General features: G+C 43.6%; 1 protein-coding gene across 1 annotated transcript in view; it reads right to left on the reverse strand.

The window, feature by feature from the left end:
• Positions 1–11,466, reverse strand: part of SLC4A4 (solute carrier family 4 member 4) — a 307,465-nt gene extending 295,999 nt beyond the window's left edge. Inside the window, exons 1-2 of the mRNA XM_006018773.3 lie at positions 11,392–11,466; positions 2,261–2,334 (exon numbers count right to left, since the gene is read on the reverse strand). Coding sequence (XP_006018835.1) covers positions 2,261–2,334; positions 11,392–11,405 — 88 coding nt within the window. The 5' untranslated portion in view covers positions 11,406–11,466. The remainder of the gene's footprint in view (positions 1–2,260; positions 2,335–11,391) is intronic.
• Positions 11,467–16,316: the final 4,850 nt, after the last annotated feature.

Consider the following 16,316-nt stretch of genomic DNA (forward strand, 5'->3'; position numbering starts at 1 on the left):
AGGGCACCCCCCCCCCCCCAGCCCCCGTGCCCTCCCAGGATATATGCAGAGGCAGGAGCTGTCCCCCCCATGCCCCCTGGACAAGCTGTGACTCCATCCCACACCCTGCCCTACCCCAACTGGGCAGCATCTGTCCCAGCCCCTGCCCCACCGCAAGGGGCATTGATCTGCACCCCCATGCCCTGTCCCTCCCCCCTCCCCTTCCACCACAACACACTTACCAGCTGCATGCAGCTGTATCAGAAATCGGATCGGTATCAGCCAATATGCCTGCTTAAAAATTGGCTATCGGTATCAGCCCCCAAAATCTCTAATCAGTGTACCCCTACCATTAGCCCCCCAATTTCTTTGCTGAACCCCTAATTATCTAACAGGGAACTCCAGGTTCCATGAAACAGTTTGAAACATGGTGACCTAGGGAAATTTAAGAGAACTCCATTGCAATATCTAGTCACTGACATTAACAGAAACAAGGGAGTCAACCAATTATAAAACCCAAAGTTTGAGTTTATCAAGAGGATTGGACACAGAGTTAACATTCCTACTATCCTATCCTAAGTAATTATAAATACTTCTTTCCTAGTACCCTCTATGGCCTGCATGATCAACAACTAGTTTATCAGTCTTTTACCATAGTTTAAATGTGTATATTTTCAAGTAGAAAATATTTTAATAGGATTATTTAAGGGGCAGGAAAATAACCAAAACAAAACAAGAAACCAAATGATATATGTGGTTGGCAGGAACTCTTCTGCTTACTCTTCTATTTACAGTCTGTAATTGTATTTTATTAGCAGAGCCAATCTGGGGCAGATATTTTGCCAGGCAGTTATTGATCCCTGCTGTTCCACAGCCTGTCACCACACCTGGTTTGAAAATACCAGGAAATATTTTTTTTAAGTGTGGATATATAGATATCTATCTATCTCTATCTATCTATGCCAAAATTAAAAAAAAATAACAAGCTAGATCCTATTACTAGAGGGCATGTCACCCCATTGCCTGTAGACAGTAAATGGCCTAATTAAAGCTAGCATGGTGATATATAGCTACTGAGCATAGCTGACATCATATTAGAAGAGGGAAAAAACCCAAACACCACAGTATTTCTCATCCCAGACTATTTTTTCATTGAAATGCCTGGCTTAAATAGTTGGATGTATCTGAGTTGCATTCACAGACCCAACCATTACTTTTACAGATATTTAAAACCCGCCCCCAAAAAAAACTTCTCTCCAAACCACTTGGTTCTTCCTTGCATCACAGAGAGAGAACAACTTAATGCCTTTCAATATTCTTTAGTCACAGAATTTTCTTTTACAAAATTAAAGAAATTGCACATGAGAACTGACTAAGAGTGAAAGATAAAAATTCAAAAGAAAAAAGTGTTGATATCCAAGTATTCCTAGACAGGATATATGCCACACATTTTCCCATCAGTTTGTTCCCATCAGGCAAAGTCACTTCAGATTCATAAAAAGAATAGGATAAATTTGATTCAACTAACGTGTTTATCTCACACACACACGCACCCCTCCTCCACCCACCCACCCAGCCCTGAGAGTTTCCCAAACGTAGCATCATAATACTGTACAGATGCCCTATTTTTCCTTTTGGGAGTTACACTACACTGACACCGTACAAAAATAACCTCCCCTTTCAAAGGATTTTTGTTGATTTCCCCAAATGTGGGGCTACACTTTGCCTACTTTCTCATCTACTTCTGAGCTTAAGAGAATCCTGCAGGAAATGATCCTCTTAACCCCCCCTTGCCAAGCCCCCGGACAGCTGACGCTTCATACCTGTTCTGCTGGGATTCTGTGTAAGATTCTCCGTAACTGACGTCTCCCATGGTTTTCCACACACTTATGACCAATGCTGATTGGCAGGTGTGGCTAAAAATGGTCACAAACAAACAAAAAAACCCAGAACCTTATAATGCATGCATCTTGGAACTACTAGGCAAGGGCACAAGCATGCTATTTTGAGAGAAAGGCAACATAATAAAATATTCAGTCTTGATTTGAAACCAAGACTCTTAAGACTGAAGAAAAGTCCATAGATTCTCACCAACTATGGAGGCACTGAACAAAATGGTAGGAGGCATAATCAATTTTAAAATTAATTATCTAATTAAAAAAGAACTAACCCTTTTCCCCAGCACCAACTACAGGCTTCCCCCATCCCCCTCAACTTCTTATACACATTAATACTAAAATTTTAAAGATACACATCCTTCTCAGAAATAAAGATTTCTTACCTTCCACTTCTTCTTCATCACATACATGCTTAAGAAAGGAAGCCCCTCTGTCCAGCACTGCCTCATCCTCCATCCTATAGTAATAGAAAAGAAAAAACGAATGCTCAGACTTCTCCTGGAGTGAGCTATTTGAACAAGTCCAACTTCTGGGCAGGCTAACTTGCAGATTGTTGCTCATGTTACTGTGGGTGCTGTTGCTCTTCCTCGAGTGTCTACAGTTCCTTCATGCAGCTTCTTCTCAATGGCGTTCAGTATTAAGCTGGCCCTACGTAGCTCAAATGTTAACCTTGAGAGGGCAGAGATGTGACAGGTGAGAGAAAGGTAATCCCAGCTAGCAGTCTTTTCTTTTTTAAAGAAAGGAGACAAACAGGCACTCATATATATATGAGAGTTTAGAGTCTCTATGCAGTAGCTGATAACTAGTAGAAATCCAGCTTCCCTTAAAGCTCTTCTAAACCACGTTGTTGGCAAAACCACCTATAGAAGCAGGCACACACACTGTACACAGACAGACATACACACACATTCTAATGCACAGTGAGAGACTAGGCTTCCAGCAGCCTCTTAATACCAGCAAAGCACACTTCTCTGAGAGGCAAGCTTTGTGTCACATGTTGGCCTTACAGAAATCTGACATCTGAGGATTATCCAGAGACCAAGCTATAGCAAGTCAGGCCATTAGAGCATTTGTTTGTTTTACTCACCAGTTCATGGATTGATTTTCTTTGGGGGTTCCCCTTCCCATCTTCCCACAACCTCACCTCCCCCATATGTTCCCTGTAGCAGACAAAGTTCCTAGTTTTATAACTCTGCTCTACCATAAAATCCTCCCAGGGCATCGCCCATAATTGGCATTACAAAAATGTTCACCCACCAAATAATTATGAATCGACTGCCCAGAGGAGTTTTCCATCTACTGACACCTCTGTGAAATCCTATGAAATATGGACTTTCATTTCTACCCAGGAGAACTTTTACAATCTTTTCTCCGATGCCTGATGAAGGGTGTTTGTGCCCAAAAGCTTTCAATTAAAGACATTTTTTTGCAAAAATCTTGTTGATCTAATAAAAGATATCTCTACTACGAGTCTCGATTGCCACCCACCAACTAAGACCTTTGAAACTTTCTGAGTGAGAGCAAGCATTTGTGAGCGAGGGCATTTTTGGCTAGCAAATATCATGAGTGATAGTCAAAATTAAAGGAAACCTGCAATTTACTATTCTAAATAAATCATATCCAACATAGAAGCTAAGAAAATATTTGGCAACCATTACCAGACAGTTATCATATACATTTTCTATCTTAGTACAGAGAAACCATTCATGCCATCTACACATAAGAGTTGATGCTACCTACTGTAAATAATCCTATTAAAGTCAATGAAGCCATTCAAGACCATGTAAAGTTAACTATGCACGTAATTCTGCAAAATGGGTTACAAATGAAACTGAGTTTTTCAGCCAATTGCAAGAGAGACAGGTGTTTATGGCAAATCAAACAGCAAACCCTTTCCTCCTTTCCCTCCTAGGAAAATGGAGAGGCAACCCAGTGTGCGAGAGCCCATACAAACACTCTTGCATATTATAACATTTTCTAGCTGTGAACTATCTGTCCACAAAAAGATGCTCCAGGAACAAAAATTAAATCAAATCTAGATCTTCAAAGATGCAACAATGCTGTCTAATACACAGTTATGTTCAAAAGATACTCAGCAGACAAATATTTGCATTGTACTTTGTTCACTAGGGGCCTGTAGAAGGGCTGTTTTGCTATAGGTTGTCAAGCTCTGAGAAGAGAGCATTCATAACATTTTACATGCCCATGAAGCTTCAGAGACATATTCAAACCATATGAATTTACAACTTACATTTTACTCCCTTTCCTACTGTTATTCACATTATTCTAATCCTTATTAGATTTCCAACAGAAAAAACTCAGTTCACGTAGACAACTGCCAAACATTTCATATAAGAAGTGCAGAATGAAAGAAATCAGATTGAAAGGCAGTTAGCAAGTATCTACTGTGCACGTGCAGCTTCTGGATTATGAGACAGCAATTACCACAGCATCAAATATATTAATCCTAGAGATGAGACCACAGCCAGAAACCTAGCCCAGATCCTAGCACCCACGGAGCTTGGGAAAATTTAGATCTAATTCTGAACTTTGCAGAGCATCCCACAGCCATTAACCGAAACAGACTGTAGCTACCCTGATGCCTATTTTGGAGAATGAATTCCAGTAGCTTTCAAATCTATGTACTTTGTACTAGTTTACATGCTGTTGCTTCCCTCCACAATGAAACAAGATGCACCATTCTTTGCAAACTAACATTATCAACTGAAAAACATCACAAAACACATGCCTTCCCCAAAAGTCCCCAGTCTTCATTAAATAATTCAACACTATGCATCTCTTGTTATGCACACAAAACAAACAAATTCCATGGCTACTCTTGCCTGTGTGTAATAGTTGTGCATATATACACTTTTTTTTTTTAAAGCAGAATAGTACCTACTTGCCATAAATACTGCTAAAACATCTGGAACAGATGGCACAGAATTTCCAGACTAAATAGAAATCTTATATGTACTTTTCTTTTGATTACTCCACGAAGCATTTCCATTCAGTTTTCATCACAAATCACTCTGCAATTTGTCAGTCAGGGAAAGGTCCTCTACTAAAACAGTTCTCTCTCTCATATGGTGTCAGATATCAACTTCCAGATCTATGAGCCACTGTCTGGCATTATCGCTCAGTGTGTGGATTCCATCTGCCCCGTCTGGGCATTTGTAAAGACTGCACCTTTTGATTAAGTGCTGTGCTGTTTGTTGGACACCACATTCACACAGGGGGCTGTCCAAGATGTTCATCTTGTAAAGTGTTGTTTTGAAGCATCCATATCCAAATCTCAGTCTGTTCAGCTTGACTCATGCTACTGTCAAGGTCATGCTCAAGGGGGAGGAAGGATGGTTGGGACTTGTTTGGCGTTGGTATAAAACGGGGCACAGCTACATGTGTACTTTCCTGCACAGTAGACTGATTTCCTGCATAGTAAAGTGTCACCATGTACATGTGTGCAGCAATTATACCGGTATAGACTAATTTACTGTGCCGTCGGACAGGCCCATCAGATACACATACTATCTAATGGCTAAGTTAATTACTTCACTTAAACGTGCATGTAGACAGCGAAGTCTGGATTAGTTTACTCCAGCTTAAATTGCGCTGGAGTTTTCAGTCACATTAACTGCACACGTAAATGTGCTTACACTGTAGGAATGGGTCTGACCCCTCTGTGGTTGGCCCCCTCCATTGCTGGCCATAGGTTTGGTTTAGGATCCCCAATCTCTTGCAGGAACTTGTGGCCTTCATACACAAATGGTTTACGAATTTTATTCTCTTAAGTCTCCATTTATTTGGGTCTTCAGTTAACAGCTAATAGAGCATGTGATTTTTGTTACCTCATGCCTCTATTGTCAGTAATGATGTTAGGATCTGCCTTCTTATATCACTTGGTCTAATACCTGAGAGTACAGCTGTATGTGTGTGTGGAAGTTGTGCATCCCATTATGAGTCTCAGCCTACTGTTAAGTACAGTGTCAAACTTTCGTGACAACTTCTGGACCATGCAAGAGCACAACATTCTGCTGGGGTATATACCATTACAAGCACAGTGGTTCTGAGCACTTTGAAGTTGGCACCCCATGTCATGCTGGCTAAACGTCTTAGAGCAGCTATCCATGCACAGACTTTACTGATGACCTTCTTAATGGTGACATTTACAGGTGAGGAAATGGTAAGACAACTCCTAAGGGTAGGGTATGTCATGGGGAAAGATGTGGTTGCCTATTCTGATATTCAGCATGCTCTTGGCTCAATGATTGTCCAGGTAGAAGTGTGATGATACCAATTTATTGATGCTCAACTTCAAGCACCACTTGGAGATAGTCAGCAATAGGCTTCATTTCAGAACTCAGTATCTTTTCAAGTTCTGTCATGTCAATTCCTTGGGCTACTATAATGACATTATCAGTGTATATGTATCGCTTAGATCAAAGTTTGTCAACCCCAGGGGTACTTAGGAAGGCCCTAGGGGGTATACATGGGTGGGCAGAGATGGAGCGCCTCTACTCACCACCCCGCACCGCAACCTCCAAGGAGTAGGGGTAGGGCAGGGTGGGCGAGGGCACCGGCAGCCCTCTGTGGGCTGCAGAGGCACTGCCTGGGCAGCCGGACATGGCGGGGAAAGCTTGCATGCTACTATCCCACCACCCCACGTTGCCTCCGCTCTGCATCTGGCTGCATGCCACCACCCCTCCCCCCCACCCCAAGTCCACATCAAGCCACATGCCACACCACCACCCCTGCTCCGTGTCTAGCCACTGAGAGGACACTTATTAAAAAGGTTGAAAACCCCTGGCTTAAATGTTGTAGGCATAGGGTTGCCATAAGGAAATCCTTACGGTCACATCTGGGACATTGCCCCCTCCCCCCAGTGCCAGCAGCACACTGCCACAGACAATGACAGAGGCCAGTGGGCAGGGGTGCAGGAGCAGCACAGTGGACAGGTAGAGCTGCCTGGAGCACTATGCTGCTTTGCCTTCCCATCAGACTACACCTCACGCCCCTGCAATTCCAGGACTCTAGTTTTAATTTTCACCAACTGACCAGGACTGGCCTTCAAAATACAGGACTGTCCTGGCTAAAGCAAGATGTATGGTCACCCTATGCATGCTAAAAGTCTGAGAAATCCTGGTGCGAGCACTGACCTTGGGGGAATTCCATTCTTCAGAGCTCACACACTGCTTCTTTCTCCTTGGCTAATAGTGAGTTTGAATGATCTGCTGGAGATCACATTCCTGGCAAAAGCACATAGCATGCAGTCAAGTACCACAGAATGCAGTTTGTATTTAAAGCCTTGGTGCCATGTAGTAGCATCGGCAGCTCTATACTGATGAAAACTGGCTGTTTTCTGCCTCATTTCAAATCTGTTTTCAACAGTAGATGTAAGGTTAAACTAGTTTAAAGCCTCAGATTATACCTCTGCCTGTCTGGGCATGGAGGTGTTAAACAAAAACACACTAAGAAATAGCAATGCCTGGGGGGTGGGGGGGGGGGGGCTTTCAACAGCTGTTTCTCATCCAGTTTAACCATTCCCCACAAATGCTCTAAATAGCTCAGTGCACTAGAACAGTGCTACAAGCAGACTGACACAAACTGGGGGGGGAAATTCAAATAGTTGTAATAAGCTGGCTAGTCTCTTTCCATTGCCATGGGGGTGAAATACAGAAAGTTCACAAGCTATTTGAACAGCGAACCAGAAACTGTTAAAATTTATATTTGTTTTACATACAGTACTCTATGTAGTTATTTTTTAAATCTAACAGTCCCTTTATGCTACTTTTGACTGCACCTCAGTATTACATATAGACGGGGCAGATACAGGCCTTCCCATTCTCCCCCAGGCACAAGCCCCTCCTTTCTCCTCTCAGGTGTGCCCTTTGGCAGCTGATTGGTTGTACAGCTTTTCCAAAAGTAGCATCCTCAGCTGCCAGTCACCAAGTGGCAAGCTGCCAGCACAAGAGCTTCAGAGTATAGCTAACTTTGGAAACTACTGTAAAAGGTCCCTCCATTGCACGGTTCAGGACACTTGTTTTATCTGGTTTTGCAAGAACAATTTCCAATTTCAAATGGTCTACTGTTTTAATAGCAGGTTTCAACCCTGTTACATTCACCAAAACATCAACAGGGCAGAAAGGAGATGTCAGATAAGTGGCCAGGGACAGAATGCGGACTGTCTTGGCTCCTGGCCCTACATTTAAACCCCAGGAATTTAACAATTAGATCCTGATGCACATCATCTTCCCAACTTGGCCTTTCTTACCCCTCTTCACAGTATCTCTTATTTAGATGTTATATCCTGCCACATCTAAAAAGGCTCAGGATAGCTTACAATGACAGAAAAACAACACACAGATAAGGAACAGGCTCCCCAAACAGCACCATAAAACTGTAAAAATCCCTTTCCTACACTCCCTCACTTCCATGTCCCTGCCTATTTCACCCTAGCATATCCCAGCCCCCATTCACACTGAGATCTATAAAGGGTAATTTAGCTCTCTGGCCAGAATCTCCATATTTGAACAAGGAAATATTTCAGCCCCCTGGAATCTTTTTAGAAGTAATCTAAACTTGGAGGAGGGAGAGCTCAAGCAACCAGGTTAACTTGTCAATGCGTGTTTTCAGTAGGAATAAATTGTGTCTCATTGTGTCAGAAAATTGCTGCTGCTGGAAAAGACATGCTTAGTTGCCCCCACATGAGAGAAAGCTGAAGTCAATGGATGGAAGAAGCCAGTAAAGTGAAGGATGACGTCAAGGAAACTTGCCTTGAGTCGAGTCTTAGAATCGGAGTGACCTTACCCTTGCATGAGAGGACCTGGCTCAGCTGACCCATTAAAAAGGTGCAAGAATAGGATTTTCAAAATCAAGGCCAAACGCCACTTACATTGACATTGATAGCAACAGGTAGAGATGGGAATGACTAAAATGTTTGGTTCAGTTTTTCACAACCAAACACTTGGATTTTTCCAATTTTCATTTTCTAGACTTGGAGAAGTGAATGTGCTCCAAAGCAAGTGTTTTATCTGGAAAAAAGGACCTGATCTAGTAACTGGCTTCATGGGGACAGAATTAGGTCAGCACTGAAATCTCACCCTGTCAATGGCTTTCTGACAAAAAGCCTAACATAACGTAGAGGTGCACTGATACATCGGTCTGATATTGGATCAGCACTAATATAGAGAAAATTGGTCATATCAGAAAAATCGGCCTGATGTGGCCAATAGTTCGGCTGATAAATGCCTGTGCATGCATGCATGCAGCCGCAGCGCAGTGCGTAGGCAGCAAGGAGCACAGCCCAGCAGCTTGGAGAACTGCATGCAGCTGGTATGTCTGGTGTGGTGGAACGGGAGTGGGGAGGGAAGGAGTGTGGGTGGACAGATCAAGGCCCCCACAGTGAGGGAGGAGTGGGGCTGGGGGACTTGCTGCCCAGCCAGGGCAGGGCCAGCATGGCTCATCCGGGGCAGGGCGGCTCCCACCGCTGCATGCTGTTCATCCAGGAGCTGCTGGTCCAGCAGTTCCCACCACTTGTCCAGGAGGGCATGGGGCAGGGCGTGCCCCCAGATCTGTGCGGGGCAGGGTTGCACAGGGCTCTTCCCAGCCCGCCCTGCCCTGTGCATATGCGGGGGCACATGCCCCCCCGCCGCTCCCAATGCCCTTTTGGATGAGCGGCAGGGACAGCAGCAGGAGCCACTGGACAAGCAGGTGAGCACCAGACCAGGGACTCCTGAACAAGCAGTGCGCAGTAACAGGAGCCACAGTCCCCACCACCCCCGACCCCCAAGATGAGCCATGGCTCCATCCTGTGCCCGCCCCGCCCCAGCTGGGCAGTGCTTGCCCCAGCCCCTGCCCCACTCCTCCCTCACTGCAGGAACCTTGATCTTCCCCCCGCCATGCCCCTTCCACCACAACAAACTTACCAGCTGCATGCAGCTCTCCAAGCTGGTATTGGAAATCAGATCGATATTGGCCAATATATCTCCTTAAAAATTGGCTATCTGTATCGGCCCCAAAAATCTCTATCAGTGCACCCCTAACATAATTTTCCAGATATAGCAACCCAATGAGGCAACCCACACACAAACACCCCACTGTGGCTGGAATTCACTGGAATGCTCTTCCATTCAATTTAGGAGCAGGACCAATTAATACCTAAAGGGAATCTCATACCTATAAGGAATGGCAGCCACAGCATGGAGCTTGAAGAGCAAGCCAATATAACGCAGGCAAAGGGGAATGCTGAGGGAAGAGGAAAATGCAAAAAGGAACCTCATTTCAAAACTAGCAGAAGACTTCTTAGGTAAAGTTAGACTCCCTGCTTTTCCTAATTTCTAATGAAGTCTAGAGAGACTCTATGGTAGTGAGGAATAGGGGCAGTAGGGGAAGTGGAGGAAAAATAGGGTATTTTTTCCCAGAAAGTTCATTCTCAGTATGATTGGACCCACCTTATTTTCTAAAGGATATGCACGGGCTCAGCAATTGAGTTAATGGATTGAATTACTGCTTTCAACTTAATCATGAATATCTCTAGCTCCTCCTCTCAGACCACTCTTTAAATTTATTTTGTGGTCTCTTTCACTCATGGACATTCCTACCAGGAGCTCAGAAAGGCATTACTGATACACCACAGTGCTATGAGGGATACAAATTTCTAGGTGGGATTCTCTCAGGCACTTGGGCAGAAGTCCCAGTGGTCATCTTCTTGGGCAACCTTGGACAGGACACAACTTTAGTTCCCCAACACTGATATGCTGATAATTCATGCCCAACTTACACAGATGTCAAAAGGCTTGAAGTTTATACCCTATAGAAGGAATCACTGTTTGAAAGCCAAAACTGAAAAAGGTATTATTTGTCTATGCTCTAATTTTTATCCTACTTACATTTTAGATCTCTCTGTTAGAAGTAACTGCTCAGTCTACAGTACTAGAAGCCACCTTTGAAAAAGGTTCACAATCTTTTTTTTCCTATGGAACAAGACACGTTTTAGAGCTTTTATTAATGGAAGTGTACAAAAAAAACCCACTTGCGTGAAACCTAGGAGAGTTAGGCTTCATGCAAACATTCAAGATTAGAATGGGAAGGCAAAGGTTAAAACAAGGATTACAGAAAAATGCTGTTTCTCCACAAAATGAAAAGGAACTAAGCAGATGGAGTGCTGCCACCTTTTGGCTGTATAGCCTCATCACAGCTGTCAGGAAGAATATACAGTATAATCATGCAAATAAGAGATACAGCTGAAGTGTTGCATTGTAGCTAGTTTAATTGAAAACAAAACTGTGTCTCGTTGAAAGAAACTTAATTCAGAGCTTCCTGTTGACAGTAATCAACACTAGCACTTTTTGTAACCCTGTACTTCAGAACAGGAGAGAAACAAAACTACTGTTTGGGGTAAATAAAGCAGAAAGGCTGCTGTGGCAACACCAGCTACTGTATCCAGACATAACCCATTCAAGTTAATAAATATGTTACACATTGCTAGAGGCTCAGAAAAGGTATCACAACTTACTGATTCCATGCCATTTTTCTTCCCCACTTTAAAGTCAGAAAAAAACCCTAAAGCCAGTTCTGAAATCAACCTGGATAACATACTGCCCTTCCAGTGCAAGAGCCAACTTTAAATAGCATTCTTTCTGCCATCAGCAGAAGCTCGGAGCAGAAGCTTCCAAGAGGAAAAGGGATTGTGAGCATCAGGTCACTCAGGCCTGCTGGCTAAAGTGGAAGCAGTGCTAGCAGCAATCTGCAGGGAGGTCAGCTGAGCCTTCCCGAATGAAATCTGGACTCCCAGCTGTCCAGGGTGAGATCTGGCATCACTGAGAAATGGGGCCCATGTCCAAGATGATAGAAATATGCAAGGCAGAGCTTAGGTCAAATAAAGCCCTCAAGAACAGGCAGGATCAATCCAATTGAGATGAGCTGCAGGGCAGAACCTGGTATTGAAGAAAGTCAGTTAAAATACACTGGCAACATGCATCAGGTGTGGTATTTCTGTATCACCTATGATAGATACCAGGTGAGTAGTCCTAATTGATACAACAGAATAATTCACTCCCTCATGTACTCTCTCAGCAAGAGTCTATGCTCAGTCTAGAAGGATAGTCTTCTATCCTTTTACAGAGAGGGCCCAAAAAGCCTTCATTGCAAACACAAAGCTTGCTCCTTTTCAGAGCAACACATGATAAATTAATGGGGATGGAGGTACAAGAACTCTACCCTGTGTGGTAGGTGAGAGGGGTGGCTGGAGATGCAGGACTCCCAGAGCTTACACCTGACCCTGGGGCAAGTACCCTCCTGGACTTTGCACCTCAGTTCCCCCTCTGTAAAATGGGTGATGAGTGCAATTCCCCACCTCCTAAGGGAAGAAAGGAGAGGGCGGGGGAAGAACTCATGCATTGGTAAAATAGTGCAGATGTTTTCCTACAGCTCCAAATAAAAAGTGTAAGCCATGAACTGGAATCATGACAAAAGCTTCCCCATTTGTAGATCAGTACCTAATCATTCAGGCCAGGGGGAAACCAAGAGACAACCAGATGATGCTAGCCACAATTATTTCAGTGTGCCATGCTAGCCCAATGGGCTACCAGGCCAGGGGGAACCATGGACCTTGAGGAGGTGTGGGGGGGCAGGAAAGGGAGTTTGCAAAGATACCGTGAGGCACGTTCTTACCCGACCCTGCTTCCTGTAAGTCAATAGATTTTAGTCAGTTACTCCAAACCATTTAGAAAATGCAAAGGATGCACCTTAAGAACAAGAGGTTTCATTGTTTTCAATGTTACTGCATAGGGAAAAGCTGAGATGGCAGAGCCCAAGCAACCCTGAAATAGTGCAGGCTGTTTGTCTCTGAATATCATATAACATACTGGAAATAACATGGACTCCATTTTTCAGCTTCTGTGAAGTTGCTGGTATATACCAGCCCAGGATGTAAGCAACATACTAGCTCAAGTACTGTGCAAGCTACTGTACAAAGACTGAGGAAGCCAACAGCTGGAGGGTATTGCCAAGATTATCACAAAAAAGCTGATGTGGCAGAACTCCCTTTAAGGATCACTCATCTTTCCCAGGGACTGCATGAAACTTGTGAGGCTCATCAGTCCTCCTTCCTGTGCAGATGACATCTTTTAGTGGCATGAATCTATGAATCTGACCAGCACTGAATAAACCTAGTAGAAGAGCATCAAAGAACAGAAAGAGCACAACATAGGAGTGAGTGGACATGTCTACACGAGACACTTAATGCACAAAAGGCCAGTTCTACTGTGCATTGCGCAGCAGACAAAACCATGCCAAAGTGCTGATGTGCAGTAGATTTAATCTAATGTGCATTAAGGTCACTAAAAAAGCATTCATCTCTGCTAATGCACAGTAGTGCCAATTACAGTGCACTAATGAACATACAGATGCACCCAGATTTTACAGAAGACCAGCATGAATCAGTTGGATTTAATACAATGTTTTCATTTACTTATTTCATTAGCTATATGGAAACCTTAATCATTAAATGATTTAAGTGAGGATTAGACAAACATTTGGGATGGTTTGGATAGGAACGATCTTGCCTTGAACAAGGGACTGGACTAGATGAACTCCTGGGGTCCTTTTATGTCAACCTTATAAAAGGCACACAACAAGTGAGAACCACCAAAGAATCCAACACAAGAGGTGTTTCTCCAGGACGCAAATAGCCACACATCATGCTCGGTTTCTCTCTCTCTTTTAAAAAGAAGTCACATGCATCAGATAAATGGTACAATATTATTCACACCCCCATCAGCTTTCAAAAAATATTCCCCTCGTGCCAAGGAGATTCCTTTTCAGATTTGGATACCACTAATTTTCTGGGTTTTTCTCCTCTTGTCATATAATTATGGATAATTAAGTCCACTAAAAAAAACTGCTCATTAATTTAGGTTGTATTTTCTCTGAGTCTCAAAGCTTCTTTGCCCTGCATGGAACACACTTCTTAGAAATAGTCTTCATCAATTGGTCAAATGACAATTTCCTTAATACCCATTCATTCTACAAGTATTCCTCACTTAATGTCATCCGGTTAACGATGTTTCGTTATTATGTCACTGATCTATTAGAGAACATATTCATTTAAAATCACGCAATGTTTAATTATAACATTGTTTGGCCGCCACCTGCTAGTAGGTAACTACTGTGACAACTGGATTCACTTAACGTTATTCGGCTTAAAGTTGCATTTTTCAAAAACGTTACTACGACGTTAAGTGAGGAGTAGCTGTATTTAATTGTTGTATTGCTTGTTAATTTACATTGTGGTCTTGCAATTTGGTTATTGGGACCTAAAAGTAAGTGTGCACACAACAAAACTATGGGGTGTGCTTAATTAACAGGGCAACCCTGAACAGAATACAAAGCATGGTCAAAGGTTGATTGTTTGAATTTTCTTCTTATAATGGATGACTGTTATAATGCTGCACTTCCTTGGTTGATCTTATGTTAAATGTTACCATGCTACGCTTGAAGTAGTTTTAGCATTACTGAGCCAAAGATAGAAAATAAATAAATAAATAAAAGGTTTCATCTACACTGAAGTCACATTATCACTACAATGAAGTGTTTTGCTCCAGAGTTGATTATAGGGAGCAGATAGTCTTTAAGAAAATGTTATATTTCCTAACATTTTTTGAGCAAATGTTCATATAGTCAGTGGGTTAACAAACAATGAAAAGGTAAATGCAGCAGAAGCTAAATATTGTAAGTTACAAATTATAATGCATGAGCTTTTTATAAAATCATATCATCTCTTTGGCATATCTTCTCTCAAATATTTGACTCCTTGATTTCAATAAGTCATTTCATTTTACTTAATTCCCTGTATTCCAATCAACCATTTTTACAGCGGGTATGTCTTTTCATTGCCAGAGAAAGAAAAGTTTTGCTCCTTATCTTCACATAGAACAATACCTTCCTGCACACTTGGATCCTGTGAAGTCACGTGATTTAGGATACCACAACCTAGGCCCCTATTCATCAAAACACAAGTTCGAAGCATGTCAAGTCCCATTTTAGGTTTCAAGCATTTGCTCTAGTGCTTTGCTGAATTGTGGCCATGGCCAACAGTGACTGAATACATTTCCTGGTTGCAATCTCAAGCAGTTCAAAGAGTTCTTCATCTTTATGACCACAGTCTATTGCAATATGTAATTGTAAATTTCTGAGGGGGAATACAAATATTTCTCAAAATAAAATGCACCTTTTTGGGCCCAGATTTTTTGTACATCAAGAATCAGTGGGTTTTTAATAAGAATTAGCTATCAAGTTTTTGGTTTTTTTTAAATGTTACAAGATTTACCCATATCCAAGGCAACTTTGAATTAAGACAAACACCCAATAAGTAGATTGTCACATGCTCCCCCGTGCTACTTGCCCCCTGCCCCTCTGTGCCTGTCCCCTGCTGCCTCCCCCAGTCCCGTGTCCTTAGAGAGACACCACCACCCGCGCTTGGTGCCAGGCAGGCAGGGGGCATGCCGCTTTGGTGGCATGGGACTCCTGGGGAAAGGGCAACAGGGTGGGGAACCCCAAGGACACAGCAGGCAGCCTGCATCCACACACCCCACGCACAAATCTGGGGGGGGGAGGGGGGGGATCATGTACCCCCATACCCATGCAAAGGTGCACACAGTAGAGGGGAGGTGCCCCCTCCACATGCCCCGTACCCCCTGGACAAGCTGCCCATGGCTGTTCCGCTTCTCACCCTGGCACCCCATGCACTGCCCTAGCTGGGCAGTGCCTCCCACCCCACCCCCTTCCGCAGTCCCTTTCTCACCATGAGGGCCACGATCTGCCCCCCTCCCCACTTATACCCTCCCTTCCCTGCAAGGAGCTGGTCTCCACGCTGCCTGGCTCTTTCCTGGACACATGCATGTGTGCGGGCATGCACATGCACACAGGGCCCCCACTTCCCACTCCCAGCAGCCCCAAGCAGCCCCTTGTAGGCTGAAACATTGCCCGCCTGGAAGGGGAAACCCAGATCCCTGCACAATGCTGTGAATCTGGGACAAATGCTGTCCCAGGAGGGAGGGACCAAAGCCAGAGAAAGAAAGTAAGGGAGTTAGGGCTGAAAGGCGAGCACAGGCACAGGTGTCTCCCTGCCCCCCCCCCCACCAACAGCAGCAGCTCAGCTCTGGCTTCATCTGTGAGCCTAGGGCCAAAGTTGGAGATGAGCCACCACTTGCTCAGGCTAGTACTCAAATCTAAGATGAGGCTCCCCACATCACCACCACCCCTCCAATGCTGATGGGGGAGGGGGACTCTCTCTTCATTTCAAGTAAATATGGTATTTTTGGTGTGTAAATAAGTCTCTATAAAATTAATAGAAACAACTGAAGTGCACAGAACTTTTTTTTTTTTAAATCAACTATTTTAACAGCTTTTTATGCAACTTAAGAACTGTCAAATCAATAG

This window comes from Alligator sinensis, unplaced genomic scaffold, assembly GCF_000455745.1.
Source record: "Alligator sinensis unplaced genomic scaffold, ASM45574v1 scaffold222_1, whole genome shotgun sequence".
Lineage (NCBI taxonomy): Eukaryota > Metazoa > Chordata > Crocodylia > Alligatoridae > Alligator > Alligator sinensis.